The 14,773-nt window shown below is 44.9% G+C and overlaps 1 protein-coding gene across 1 annotated transcript in view; it reads right to left on the bottom strand.

Annotated features, from left to right (window-relative positions):
- rftn1a (raftlin, lipid raft linker 1a) overlaps positions 1-14,252 on the bottom strand; it is a 47,247-nt gene extending 32,995 nt beyond the window's left edge. The window contains exons 1-2 of the mRNA XM_083769639.1: positions 14,104-14,252; positions 6,406-6,559 (exon numbers count right to left, since the gene is read on the bottom strand). Of these exons, the coding sequence (XP_083625765.1) occupies positions 6,406-6,553 (148 nt within the window). The 5' untranslated portion in view covers positions 6,554-6,559; positions 14,104-14,252. The remainder of the gene's footprint in view (positions 1-6,405; positions 6,560-14,103) is intronic.
- Positions 14,253-14,773: the final 521 nt, after the last annotated feature.

The following is a 14,773-nucleotide window of genomic DNA, read 5'->3' as shown; positions in this document are numbered from 1 at the left end:
GCCAAGGACCCCTTTATCTGAGAGAGAGAGAGAGATGAAGCAGTAACTCGGAGTGCATGAGAAATAAAAAAAACAGACCTGTCTGAAGTGAGTGGTGCAGTTGGGGTGTCTGAGTATTGGTTGTCTGACCAATGGTTGTCTGACCATTGTTGGTTGTCTAGACTGGAACTGATCTATGCTTTCTATGACTCCCGGCAGAGAGAAACTAGACGCAACTGCAGGACATGAGACTAATTAATTAGAGCGACAGAGAGAGAGAGAGAGGAGTGTGTGTGTGTGTGTGTGTGTGTGTGTGTGTGTGTGTGTGTGTGTGTGTGTGTGTGTGTGTGTGTGTGTGTGTGTGTGTGTGTGTGTGTGTGTGTGCGTGCGTGCGTGCGTGTGTGCGTGTGCGTGTGTGCATCAATTTAACAAGGCAGACTATCAGAAATCAGCAGAGATTTCCTTCCTGGAAATTAAAACGTCTGGGTTTGGTTGGTTGTCTGAGGCCGTCGGCTCTCAGCTTCCCCTAAAAACTCAGCTTCCCATCATGCACCTGTGCACAGTGTGAAACTGAACAGCGCCACGTTGTCACCTGTTGGTACCCCTAAACCTGGGGTGCCCAAAAGGTAGATTGTGATCTACCAGTAGAGCACAAAGGCTGTGAAGGTAGACCATATGACATTTAAATAAAAACAATTATATAATTTTGCATCTGACACCAACTGTTTAAGGTGACTTGATTGATGGTTTGCAATACTTGGAATATGTATCAGTATTCAGTAGCATTACAAAGTTACATCCAAGTGCGTTTGTCATGTTAACGCCAGAGCCAGTATTCCAAAGCCCCCTCTTTTGAGTGGTGCAACCACTCCTACAACCAGCAATGTCCGTGTACCTCTCCCCCCCCCCCCACCCCATTTCCCCTCACTGTATATGTATCTTTTCCCTTTTTGCTTCCTATATGATGAATTCCTGTTCTGTTCTTTAGCTACATAGAAGTGTCTATTTGTATGTCTCTAAATGTTTTGATGAATTGAACAATGTGGACCCTGTTGTAAACAAGTGTAATGCTTAATTGGGTCGTCCACTCACAGTTAACAGTCTTTGTATTGAGTTTGTGCTTAAAATGTACTGTAAATTCTACAAACTGTTAATAAATATTTCAATTCAATCAATCAAAAACCTGTTTGTTTGTCTGTATGAGCACGAGTATGTGACTTATTTATAGCAGTAGGGGGCGCCAGAAACAGAGAGAGGGGTAGTGCTGTGTCTCTAATGAGAGAGAGAGAGAGAGAGAGGGGTGGGGGGGGGGGGGGGGAATTGCACCACTCAGTTCACACGTGTGTGCTTTTTTCATCAATGAGATCATATTGTTTTGGTAGGTCGAATTTGTTGAGCTGGTCATTTTGAAAGTAGCTCTCAAGTCAAAAAAAGTCTGGGCACCCCCTGCCCTAACCCATTTAGGCCTAAGGACGATTCTAAAAACGCCTCTAAATCCTGACCTAAGGTTTCTGAAAAACTTCAAATATTTATATAGCAGCATCAAAATTTACATTTTTGAATACTGTACATACTGTACAGAACCCAAATATGGGTGCCCGGCCTGAGGGGGTAAGATACCAATAGGGGTTCCCGCCCAGAATGGGCTAAACAGACATAGGGACACACATTGCCGTTCATTGGAGTGGCTGCACCACTCAAAAAATGAAAGAGAAGAAACTCCCCGCACACTGTCTTCAAATGCAGTGAAATAGTTTACTTAGGGAACCAGCCTTTAATTTGGGAATACAGCCTGATATATACAGATATACAAAACAAAAACAAAATTGAACCTGTAAGTGAACACTAAGGACTGTTTACCGTGTACTTATAGCGTCAGACGGTCCCAATGTCTACTGGGTTTCATTACCCATGTGGGCCACAGGTCACGTTTGAAATCACGTGGGATTATACCTCTGGAGACACTGAACTCCCGTTACCTGCATGTACGACATTAACGCAATAAACAGACGTCTGTGTACGGTTATCTCTGTGAGCCACTAGCCGGGGTATTTATTTTTCATTACTATGTGGGAGTCATGAAGTCACGCAAGGGGGGGGGGATAATATTATTAATGGAAACTAAATTGAATTAAAGAGCAGATTTGACCGTGGGTTTTTCTCAATGTCACACACTGACATACACAGCCGTGCTATCTGCCTCCCCCCCACACACACACACACAGTTTTGCACACACCAACACACTTTAAGCAAACAGACAAACCATACAGTACACAAACTATATACACATGTGTACACGCGCGCACAGTCGCACACACACACACAAATAAATCTCATTGCTGGGAATGAGGTCTGTCTATCTCCACAAACAATCAGATAATCCTTCAGGAATCCTTCACTTCTCCTGGTCTCCAACACTGAGAGGGAGCACTCACTCACTCTATCTCACACACGCACGTGCACGCGCACGCACGCACGCACACAGCTCTATTACAAATTGAGAGGGAGAGGTAGAGAAAAGGACTGAATGAAATGAAGAGAAAGACTGATCGAGAGGCAAACATCTGAGCAGACACACACACACACACACACACACACACACACACACCTTTTCTATCACATGAAAAGCGCACATGCATTTACATTTGCAGTGTTTATTCTCAACATGGTCGTCTTAAGGAGCTGCGAGTTTGCCATACGAATGACCACAAAGCAACTCTGGATGTGAATTTAAGAAAATATTTTGCATGCGTGTCCACAGCATGCACAGCTCATTGCATGATCAACTCCTTTGTGCAGGTGGTGTGCATGCATGCATGCATGCATGCAGGTGACGGTGTGCGTGTGTACGTGGCGTGAATGTGCCGCCTCCCACTCTCTGTTATAGGAAATGAGTGGTGTGTGTGTGTGTGTGACAGAGAGAGTGGCGTGCATGCGAGTATAGGCTCATGTGCGCATGTGGTCCATGTTTATCGGTCTATAGCGATCTATCCGTTAACGGCACTTGCAGTGAGCCGGGAGCAGTAATCCTTGGTTGGTGACCACACCACATCCATCCTGGTTGCCAGATCTTTCCCTTTTCCAGCTCTGTATAGCCTGAACGCATGCCAAACATAATGGGAGCTGGTTGGCTCAAACCACGGCAGGACTGCATGGCAACCGCACAACTGCCCATTTGGCTGGAGCAGATAAGAGCGCGGTCTGTTGCACTGTGACAAACTCATCGGTGGGCGTCGCGTGACCAGCTTTCTCACACCTAAGTCCGTTAAGGTTTCCCCCAGGCGGGATGGCAACGCTTCCCTGGCTTTTCCCCTTGGAGGCTTTCCGTGACAGGAAAAAGGATGTTAAATACTATAGTTCTCACCATGAGATTCCATTTCATCCATAACCTGTCAAAGCATTTATATTTGTGGTAACTCTAGACAAAGCAAAAGACAACATCTGGGGCATTCAGAATAAAAGAACATTTCCCTGATATTTCATCGATTCCCTGTCCAGAATAGAGTTTTCAAATTGCCAGACAGCATGGAAACTAGGGTTTACAACGACTACCAATTCTTATTCTTAAAGCTTGTTCTATGGTTTTTTTATGTATCAACTAATCGAAGAAAATAAATCAATTTCGATGTTATGATCGACTAATTCAATTCGTTTTATTAGCCATGCAAAAATAGCAAAAAAATAGCTCAACCACAAGCTTATACAGCGCGTTGTGAGTTTCTTTTTCCTTTTTCAGAAACCAGAAGCTTCACTCCAGACGCCTCGTAGGGGAAATTCAAACGCACGCATACGCAGATCCCAAAACGGCAGCTTTAGCCCATCTTGGGCGGGAACCCCTTTTGATGTTAGCGTTATGCTACGCTTTAGCTATTGGAAAAATAGCAGATCTACAAGCTCATAGCGCGCCACCGAGTGGCGCGCTACGAGCGGCACGCTACGAGCTTGTAGGTCTGCTATTTTTGAAAAATCGAAGAACGACTGACATAGAAACATAGCTTTTTCAGAAAACCGTCAGGATGTAGAAGACATTTTTTAGAATCTGATCTCAGGTCAGCATGGGTTAGTATACCGTCTCATCATGGTGCGAGCGTGATGCGGCATAGAGGCGCGGGGGGGGGGGGGGGGGGGGGGGGGGAGTTGGAGGGCACGGCTACAGCTTAGCTGAATTCGAGTATTAAAAATCTCTTCTCTTTGAACTCTGCAACAGGGCCTATACACATTGACACAACTTCAGTTCATAAGCTACTTTTCTCCCAGCAGACACTCGCAGGAGAAAGACGAAGAAGAAGGAGAGCCTAGGCTCCGCACAGTTGCTGACCCAAACATTTTGTTCTACCCGCTTAAAAGGTTGGCAGCGACATACGCAGGCACACACACACATGCACGCACACACAAAAGTAGCAGAACCACAATACGAAACTATACTGTAAAATTCTGTTAGAAAAATCTACAAGCTCACAAACATGTCACAAATGTGCGATGCATTGTTTATAAAAGTTCATAAGAGTTTATATATATCTTCATATAATAGGTCCTCACTAATAATCGTGATAAAATGGCACGGTTTTTTTTCTACTCAGTCTGGGGCTGTGGGCAGTTTAGAAACAGTCTTCCAGTGACATCATCATTAGGCAGACTTTTTTTGCCTAATTTACAAAAATGTTTAGATTTTCATTATCGTGACAACGGTGGCTTCCATTTTCGCATTGCAACTTTTCTGGACTAGAAAGCCTGCAGTTTCTATTAGCTTGGATTCCCCATCGATGATGTTACTGGAAGACGGTTTCTAAACTGCCATTTTTTCATGATTATTAGTGAGGACCTATTATATGAAGATAGGTTGAAAAGTGGTCCTTTAATGTGTGTTTTGTAATAATCTCAAAGTCCTGTACACTTGTACAGTACTACAGTGAATGATCAATTCCATTGTGCATGTGGTGTGCAACTGTGCACGCATTCATGCATGTGAGCGTATCTGTGTGATAGGAAATACTGTAGTGTGTTGTGTGGTTACTGTGGTGTGTGTGTGTGTGTGTGTGTGTGTGTGTGTGTGTGTGTGTGTGTGTGTTAAAAAAGCTGCATTCATACTCCAGTTTGAGGTGATATCTTATCACCACGGTGTAGTTTAAGGGTTAGAAAACTACAAGATTACATCATTCGCCGCGGTGATCAGCTATCACCGCAGACACCGACACATCTCTCAGAGAGAGAGAGAGAGAGAGAGAGAGAGAGAGAGAGAGAGAGAGAGAGAGAGAGAGAGAGAGAGAGAGACTAGTCCGTCTCAGCAGCTCGGTGGTGTCTCTCATGGCTCAAGTTGTTGGAAAAATACACAGCGGGATTCGAACCCGGGAGGTGTGGATTGAAAGTCTAGTCTAGTGACTATAGCCAGTCACGCTACAGTGTTGGCTGCCAGATTGGGGTTTTCTAGCTGAATTAGAATGTGAGAATGCTCCGCTCGGCAGGCACCCTACTATTTCCTACTAGCAGTACAACTAGCCCATTTTGGGCGGGCACCCCTTTTGGTGTTTTAAACATTATGTTATAATTTAGCTATTGAAAAATAGCAGATCTACAAGCTCATAGCGCGCCACCGAGTGGCGCGCTACGAGCTTGTAGGTCTGCTATTTTTGAAAAATCGTTAAAATGTGGCACAAATCTTTGAATATATATTTTTTCAAAGTGAATGTTTTTAACTCAGGTCTAAATGGGCTAGTAGGAGGTAGTAGTACTACTAGTAGGAGGTACTACTAGTAGAACTACTATCAGCCTCGGTGCAACTCGAGAGGCTGTAACTGGAGTCGTACCAAAGCCGAGATGAGCGCTGTTCAGCGGCAACAACAACGCCAGGCCCGGAGACAACCCACAGCGCCTGGAGCCTCCTAGTGTCGCCCACATCTCATCAGCCATCTTCCTCACCGACTGTCTCTACGCGCCCAAGAGACAGTGGGGGGCTGTAGCACGCCACTTGGGACACAGGCCGGGTCGCCTGGAGGAGGGTGTATGACTGTATGTTGTACGTAGAGTTATAAAAGGATAGAGGGAGGACCGGAGCGACACACTATTCATTTCAATAGAAGTTGCTCAGTGGCGTTTTGAAGCACCCGGAAGACTGCCGCAAGTACCATTATAACTCAATCTCAATGGCTCGAGCGAGGGGAAGAGCAGCCCGGACCTCAGATTTTAGGTCCGGGATGACACACGTTACGCACACGACGTCACTGAACGTCCGTCCACCTCCATGAACGTGCTGCAGGTTCACGGAGGTAGTGGCAGCTTCAACGTTGGATATAGCCTTACTGGGGGGGCTTGATGTCGCAAGACCCAGAAACCCAGAAACACCCAAAGATTCCAGGAAACAACACTGATGATGATGTACCCTGTGTGTTATTAACTACAGTGCATGTGTATTGTATTGTATTGCGTACCTTCCTTCCCTAAAAGGAAGTCCAGGAAGTGGTAGGTGTAGGCCACGCCCACTTTGGTCTCCACCTGAGGCCGTCGGAGGGTGGAGTAGATCTTCCCTGGACTCCGCCTCTCCTCCGCCTTCCGCAGCTTGGGGAGCCTACAGCCCATAATCGCCTGGGAGGACAGACAGACAGACATTGTTACTATACAGTGTTTGATATTCCCCTACCGGCTTTGAAGCTATACAGTATGCATGATTACCATTTTGTGTTTTTGTTTGGTTTAAAGGCATAGTGAAACGGAAATGGTGGACATTTTATTGTGAAGTCTCAGGCGGTTTTTAAGTTGAAACACCGCTCTGAAGTTTCTGAACCAAATCAGAGCGTCGCATCCCTTCAGGCGATGGGACGGTAAGCTAGGGACGGTAGCTATCCTATACGCAGACGTATAGAAAACTAAACTAAAACCGTTTAGTAAAAAGCCAAATAAATAATGGGCTTTGAATGAAACGGGTTGGAAGCCACTGGTGTAGAGACTCGACAGAGCCAGGTGCACCATGGTGGATTTGAACCCACGTCCTCCGTGGTGGAGGGCACACCACTGCACCACCCAAACGGTGACATGGAACAGTGGATGGAAAAAGCTAATAATCAGAGAATGCAAATTTCAGGTGGGATGCCACGTTCATATTTCCTGCTTAAAAAGCTAGAGACCTGTCTATATAGCAATGCTTACTATCAAGACGTAGAGCTATTTATAACATACTGGTATTTGAACAACAAAAACACTGCACCTAATTATTGCACCACAATCGGGATCATTATTTGTGTGTTGTTCCAACCATTGAAGACCATTTGCCATCTCACGGGAATTAACAAAACAGCAGAAGGAGAAATATCGGAACAAAAACAATAGAATACAGGTTCAGCCCTTGCAGGCTTGAACATGAAGATGTGAGATGTTAGAAGATGAAAGCAGCAGGGGAGAGAGAATAACAGAAAGACTGTGTGTGTGTGTGTGTGTGTGTGTGTGTGTGTGTGTGTGTGTGTGTGTGTGTGTGTGTGTGTGTGTGTGTGAGAGAGGTAGATAAGAGATAAGAATGCAGATAAGAAAGATTTGAGTGAGAAACATGCGACTGAAATAGTTTCTAAATATACAGAAGACATTAGCACTTCCAACAGTGTGTGTGATAGGCTTCCACGCAAGCCTAGATCTCACCGTTGACGTGTGAGAACTATGGGGAATATCGTGCATATACTGTCTCTCTGCATCTCATGTACACACACACATGCACTGATGAAGCGCGCACATTCTAAAAATCACACCCGTGTGAAGTGAGGGGCGTTCTTATCATTATACATCATCATACATCATCTCATGAACAACTGAATTTATGCGATTGGTTGGTTAAATTTACGACATATTTGGCAGACCTTTGACCCAATTTCTCCTTTCATTGTCAATGGCAAATATGAGACAAAATGTGGGGACAAAAGATGTATATAGGAGGGGCTAGCACCCCTCAAAAAGGTGAGGGGGGCACAGTGTGGCTGCCACACAATTGCATTTGTGTTGATATTGGCCACATGACATCTTGCGTCGTTAATTAGTAAACGGACATTAAAAGTCCATAGACTTTGGCTGGCAAACGACTTTTTTAAAAGTGCTTCAAACAAACGTTTAAAGTCCATAGACTTGGCTGCCATATGACATAATTTCAAAAGCCATGCATTTGGTGGGTCTATCACGACGGCGCACGTCAAAGATATGGTGTGCCGTGTCCGACATTACCTGCACGGTACAAGCTTTGATACAGGAAGCTGCTTATCAAAAAGGGCAGATTGGGAGTGACATGTTTGATCATAGAGCGAATTAAGGCAGAAATGAGAGTGATTTCCTGGTCTGACAAGCAGAACCGCACAGGGAGGAGGAGAGGAGAGGAGAGACAGGGGCAAGGTGAGGAAAAAAGCAGAGGAAACAAGAGACATTTTGGAATAGTAAAGGCAGAGTGGGGTGAGAGTAGAAAGTGATAATCCTGATAGACCTCCACAAAAACAAAGAAATCTCACCAGACAACAGACCATATCAGTGGCTTTAGGAAGTGGGGATGTTTTGTTTGTTTTTTTAGACTTGCCCCTGACATTGCAAGACACGCTCCGTTGACCACCGGTGGGGAGAAATGAGAAAAGAAAATTGGGATCAAATGGATGGATGGATCAGAGAGGAAAGGACAAGAAGATGAGGGGAGAGGAGAGAGGGATGGAGCTGGGCAGAAAGCGTCAAGCTAATTTGATATGACAGTGTAGCTATCTCTGCCAATCCATCGACGGCGTTACACTTAATGTCCCTGTCAGGCTGTCAGCCACGGCTGGTTAAAGGCACTCGGTGAGGTGTGTGTGTGTGTGTGTGTGTGTGTGTGTGTGTGTGTGCGTGTGTTTACGTTTGAGTGTAAATGTGCGCGAGTGTGAGACTGTCGCTTCCCCCTTATATCTGTTTAGGGAGGCAAGGAGAATGACACAGTTAATTCCCGTTGGGTCGAGAGCACGGACATTAACTTACCTAACGATCCTAACAGGCTGCGCACGTGTGTGTGTGTGTGAGTGCGTCATAATAGACTCACCCGTGCACATGTGATTAGACTTCCAGCCTCTAGTGGATTGTACATGCTTTGTGAAAAAGGTTAAAACTCGAATAAGGTGTCAAAAAAAGAGATGGTACAATCGGTCATTTAAGTGCACAAATGCAATTTTAGGAGTCACTATCGCATTGACAAAAACAAGGAGAGAGTGAGACATAAACAGTGGGGCTGGGCAATATGGCAATGTTTATATTGTGATATGAATCGAGAAATATTCTGGATTATGGATATCCTAATATTGTAATATGGCTAAAACAAAAAAAAAATCCTGGATTTAAAAGATAATAAATGTCTGAATTGAGCTTAAAATATTTTGTGAAAACACCTATAGTAATCCACACAATATTGATACGTTTATTTGTTCAAATCAAAACTATTGTACTGTGCCTTTTTCATGTCGCCTAGCCCTATAGAAGAAAGAGAGAAGTTGTAGTTGTAGTACAAAGAAAAAGGAATAGAGTGAAACACACACAATGAGAGGGACACCACATGGAGATATTATTAATGTCTTCCCATTGATGAACACACCTCTACGGCTGATGCTCGCCCCCTCTCCTCACACCAACTTTCCCCACCGTACAGAGTTACAGACACCCCCCACCACCACATCCCTTCTCACTGTGGTTCTCTCTTCAAAGTGCATCTCTATCGTGCCATCTCCCTCTAAACCCGCTTATCTGATGTCGTGTGAGCATGTACTTAAAGAATCGTCATCAACCTTGCCTATACATACTCATCATTCATAATTTAGCCCTGCACTACTTTGGTGTATTTTATGCCACTGTACACTTTCACATAGTACACATGCATTACATTATGAAAGTCAAATTATGAATTTACAATTCCAACTATTATAGGAGCAGTGGGTATTGGTACCGTAAGTGGCCGAACCGGGCCATTTGGTCCCCAGATAGCCTCTCTACCCGTTCAGCTATGGCCTCCCTTGTAAACTCTTAATGCATGTCTTGCAGTGGGTTATTAATTTCTCTGGCTTGATATTGATGTCACTCTGCTTATAGGATCAACCTCTTGCCTCTTTGTCTTTCATTCCATCTTACCCTCTCTATCCTTTCTGCACCCACTCCCACCCCCCCCCCCCCCCCCGTTTATCTCTCCATTCCTCAATCTCTTCATCCCTTCTCTGTCCATCAATCTCTTACTTACCTACCACCCCTCCATCGCTCAGGTTTGTCTGCCCTGCCTCCCTAGTTCTTTCCATTTTTACATCACCCCTCTCTTCCCCCCCCTTCACCCCCCCTTCCATTCATATTTCTTTCCCTCACGCTCCCCATGCATCATCTCTCTTCTCCCTCCTTCTCCGTCTCTGTCTCTCCTCCACTCCATGTTTTTAACCCTGCCCCACATGCATCTCCCTCTCACACCCTCCTCCCGTCTGTCCCTTGTTGCCATGTTCCATAATTCCTCCTCCGTCTCGTCTCTCCCTCCACCTCCCTCCCTCCCTCCATCCGGTTTGACGGTCTGGTGCCCTAGCTGCAAAAGCGCCCCCCTGCTGAGCATGTTATTCCCATAAACTACTACCACGTTTCCAGCCAGACGTATACAGCAAACCAAACAGCCAGCCAGTAACAGCCAGCCCGGTCAGTCACAGAACTGCCGGAAAAAAGTGGTTCCATCATCCTTATTCACTACGTTCGCCACCAAAACTCCCACCATACCACCTCCACCACCTGTGGATGTTGTATTTGACCCCGGTGCCAAGACTATGTCCATCCATCCATATATAATGTATATTTGTGCCTTATATAACTGTATAGTATGTGTGTATATATTTGTATTATTAATATTAATGTATTTTGATGGTCGATAGAATGACAGCTGGACTGAATTTACCAAAACTTTCCTCTGATCACCTCAAACATCATCACAAATTGACCAGGGAAGCACAAATGTTTGGGGCACACAATTGGCAGGTGGTGTGATTAATTACCCAGCACCATTCAAAACTCACCTGTCAATTGTGTGCCCAAAACATTTGTGCTTCCCTGGTCAATTTGTGATGACGTTTGTGGTAAACAACAGGAAGTTTTGGTAAATTCAGTCCATCGATCATTCCAGGCCCCTCGCCCAGAGTGAAAGGTGTCTGTGCGAAAGCGGTGGAAAAGTGGAGATATTTGACTAAATACATGTTATGTGCCAGAACCTTCACATGGATATGAAAGTAGAGAACCATTTTTTTTCTAAGACTTTCTCTAAGTCTTTGGAATTATTTAATGGGCGAGTACAAACGGAGCGCCGATCACATTTATGCTGTGCATGTCGCAGCGCTCACTGGAAGCAGACACAGGTGTTCTATGGCGCTGTATGTGAAATATTTGGCAATGTGTGTAACAACAGAGACATTCTAGTGCTATGAAAATCACATCCCTTCGCAGCATATTTCTTCTCTATGCATCATTTCTTTTTACTTTTGAAAGGTTTCAAACTCAAAGTTTCGCCTCCAGGCAAGTCATTATTAGAACCTCCCTCAAAGAGACTTTATTTGCCCTGGCCTGGGGCTGGGTTTTGACATTTGCCCTGGCCTGGGTTTTGACGTGACTAGCCTACCAGCCATCAAACACTGTTTGATACAATCTCTGAGCGCAAATCCTCTCATTGTGCACTTAATGCAAAGACTTCTCAACAACACCTCCCCTCAAAAGAGAAATTGGAATAGAAGCGCAACTTGTAGCAATGGAAGTTAATTCATGATTTCTCATACAAATGAGTCCCTTTGGTGGAAAATACTATGCCTTCACTAAACTGACCTACAAACAGAATATTTGATATGCTCTCACAGAACAAACACTCAAAGAAAATAGGGTGGGCGTACAGCACAAAATCCATTAAGGGAAGGGAGGGGGCGATTAAAGGAAGACAACGGGAATAGGGCAGATAGACTGGGAGAAGAGAAGGTTTCTCATTAGAGGCTCTTGCAAAGAACAGTTTTGGACTGACAGCGCAACCAAGCGCGGATTACAGACGAGGATAATCCGTCTGCTGTGCATTGCTGCCGCTTCTCCACTCTTCCTCTCTCTCTCTCTATCTCTCAGTCTTTTTCGTTTGTTGTTTCCTTTGTTGGGTGGGAAAGCAATTCATCTGCCGCAGAGGGAGAGCAGGAGATGGGCACCGGGATGAGAATATCAGGCACTAAATATAGAAGTGGATGACGAGAGGGGAAGAAAATAAAGAGTTCTGGGTTGAGCGATGGAGAGACGGGAGAGATTGCGAGCGCACTGGGGAGCACATCAAGTTGCTTGGAGGGGAGGTGCAAGATCCCCTACTCCCCAAAGAAACAAAGTAGCCCACCTCAAACGGTGTTCTAATGGGTCTGCAAGGAGAGAGAGGGTAAAACAATTGATGACATTGATGTATTGCTCTGTCGCACAGCTCCGTGCATAACCCACTTTCCCTATAAACAGCGCACTTATCCGATGAACAAAGGAAAGCCTAGCCCATACCGTCTGTGGAGAGGAGTGGAGTCAGTGGACGCTTTGTCAGATCCACGCGTCTGTCTGGGTCAGAAACTAGCTAACTTGTTCGAGTTACAAATGGATAAAGTATTAAGTAAAAATGTTGCGGTCATCAGTCATTAGTGATTAATTACCACATTATTTCGGTCACGAGTAGGCTAGTCAGTGGTTTTCAACCAGTGGTCCGGGGACCACCAGTGGTCCTTGTGGGGGTTCCAGGTGGTCCCCAGCAAAATCATGGAATTTGTAACCTCTAGCGTAAAATCGTTTTTAATTTTACGACAACAAGTTCTGGGTCCGAGAGGCTAAATCTCATCAAATGGTGGTCTGACCGTCCGTGGCTCAAATGCAGAATAAATAATGGACCTCGATATGAAAAAAGGTTGAAAACCATTGGCCTAGTGGACGGGAAATGATTAATACGACAGGTGACAGGTCGCTTACGCACCAGATCGCTCAACTCTCTTGCACTCACATCTTCTCATCATCGCTCTTCCCAGCTGCGCATGGCACATTTAAATAGGCTGTCACGCATATCTCCAGTTCACTTCAACCTCTGACAGTCAGTGGTAGGGGCTGTGCTATACATAATAGCTGTATATATAGCCTAAATACCAGTGATTTCAACCAGTCTGGAGACCCACCAGTGGGCATTGAGGGAGGGGGTTCCAGGGCAGGTGGTCCCCAGTTAAATGGAGAGTTTGTAACCCAATGGACCCTTATTAGATCTTTAACTCTTGAGCACAAGAGTTCAATTATTGTTAACAATCTGCATTACTTAAATTACAAGAAGTATACATAATTGAAGAGAAATGTAGAATTATTAAAAAAAAAAAAGAAGGGTTTGCCTGTTCTCTCTCCTAATGTTACCACATCAACACAGGATGGAATTGTGGACAAAATCTTATGCAACAATAACAAAATATTCTTTAGTTTTGGGTCTGAGAGGCTAAATGTCATCAAATGGTGGCAGGTGGTCCGTGCATGGCTCAAATGAAATAAATAATGGACCTCGATATGAAAAGGGTTGAAACCCCCTATTAACAGATGAACCATGCATGCATATAAACCAGAAGGTTGTCGATTGCATCGCGAGAGAACGTTACACGGTCACGGCGTGTGGCCCGGGGATTAATTGTCTCTGAACCTTGACCCAAATGACAAGGGACCGGGTTCATCCTTTTCCCCAAACAGTCCGACTCTTTCACATAGTGCTTCTACCTCGGTTACGGACCCGGTACACAGATTATTACTAGGCTATTAAACTGACAACTGTTGTCATATTCTCGTAACTTTTATACAAATATATACACAATATACACATTTTCATTTGTATATTGTGTAGGCTACATTTCCAAACATTGGGCGCACATTGGGCGTTCTGTGTAGGCTACGGTATGAAGAATGCCACAAAAATAACGTAGCCGCAGCTCATCATCACGCATATAGCCCATTACATTGATTAGAAATAGCCTATATGTTCAACAGGCTCTTAACGAATAAGCTACCGGCGAAATTGCCCAATTAACACAAGTGCAGCCACTCATCCCATAATCTATATGGCCTAGTATTTGTTTTTTAAAGAGAAAAAAATATATCTTAAAACTCACCAGTCGTTGAGTCGATCAGGTCTTGTGCGCTGGGTTCAGGGAACTTGAATCAGTTGCTCTGTGGTGGGTGGGTGCGACCCTCTTAATGTCTGGTCCTGTCAAACTCCTGTGTGGAGTTTATGGACATCACGCCACGGTTGATGTGGTGCCTGGTGGTGGTGGTGGTGTGGCGCACGAGATAAGTCATGATGTTGTTTGGGGTCTTTAGGGGGGAGAGGGGGGAGCTGGAATCTTCCTTTGGGAAATGCTGCTGCTACCGTGTATATAGGCAACATGCGGTTCCAATGTCAGAATGATGAAACACTCGCACCCTCCCTCTCGTACCAGCGTGTGGAGCGACAGTGTTCAACGCTGCTCTCCTCCCTCTTCTCTTCTCTTCTCAGTCGCTACTGCCTGGAAACGGAGCGTGTTTTAATAGCTCCGTTTGTAACCTCACATCTACGCTTTAGGCAGCTCCGGGAAGAGGGAATTATATTTATACGTATCGGACTATCGGGATATCCCTGCATCGGTCGAACGGGGATTTAGCCGTTCAAAAGCAGTGGCGAAAACCCTTTTCTCGCAGTATCGTTTCCAAAAAGGGAAGGTATATCAGAACCGAGATACGGATGATAAACATGGGACTGGAACATAACAGTTTAAGTCAGGGATGAAACAACGGCTTAAATCG

Source organism: Protomyctophum parallelum, assembly GCF_964188405.1.
Source record: "Protomyctophum parallelum genome assembly, chromosome: 1".
Lineage (NCBI taxonomy): Eukaryota > Metazoa > Chordata > Actinopteri > Myctophiformes > Myctophidae > Protomyctophum > Protomyctophum parallelum.
Note: the sequence above shows the minus strand (reverse complement) of the source record. Positions and strands in the feature narration are given on the sequence as shown.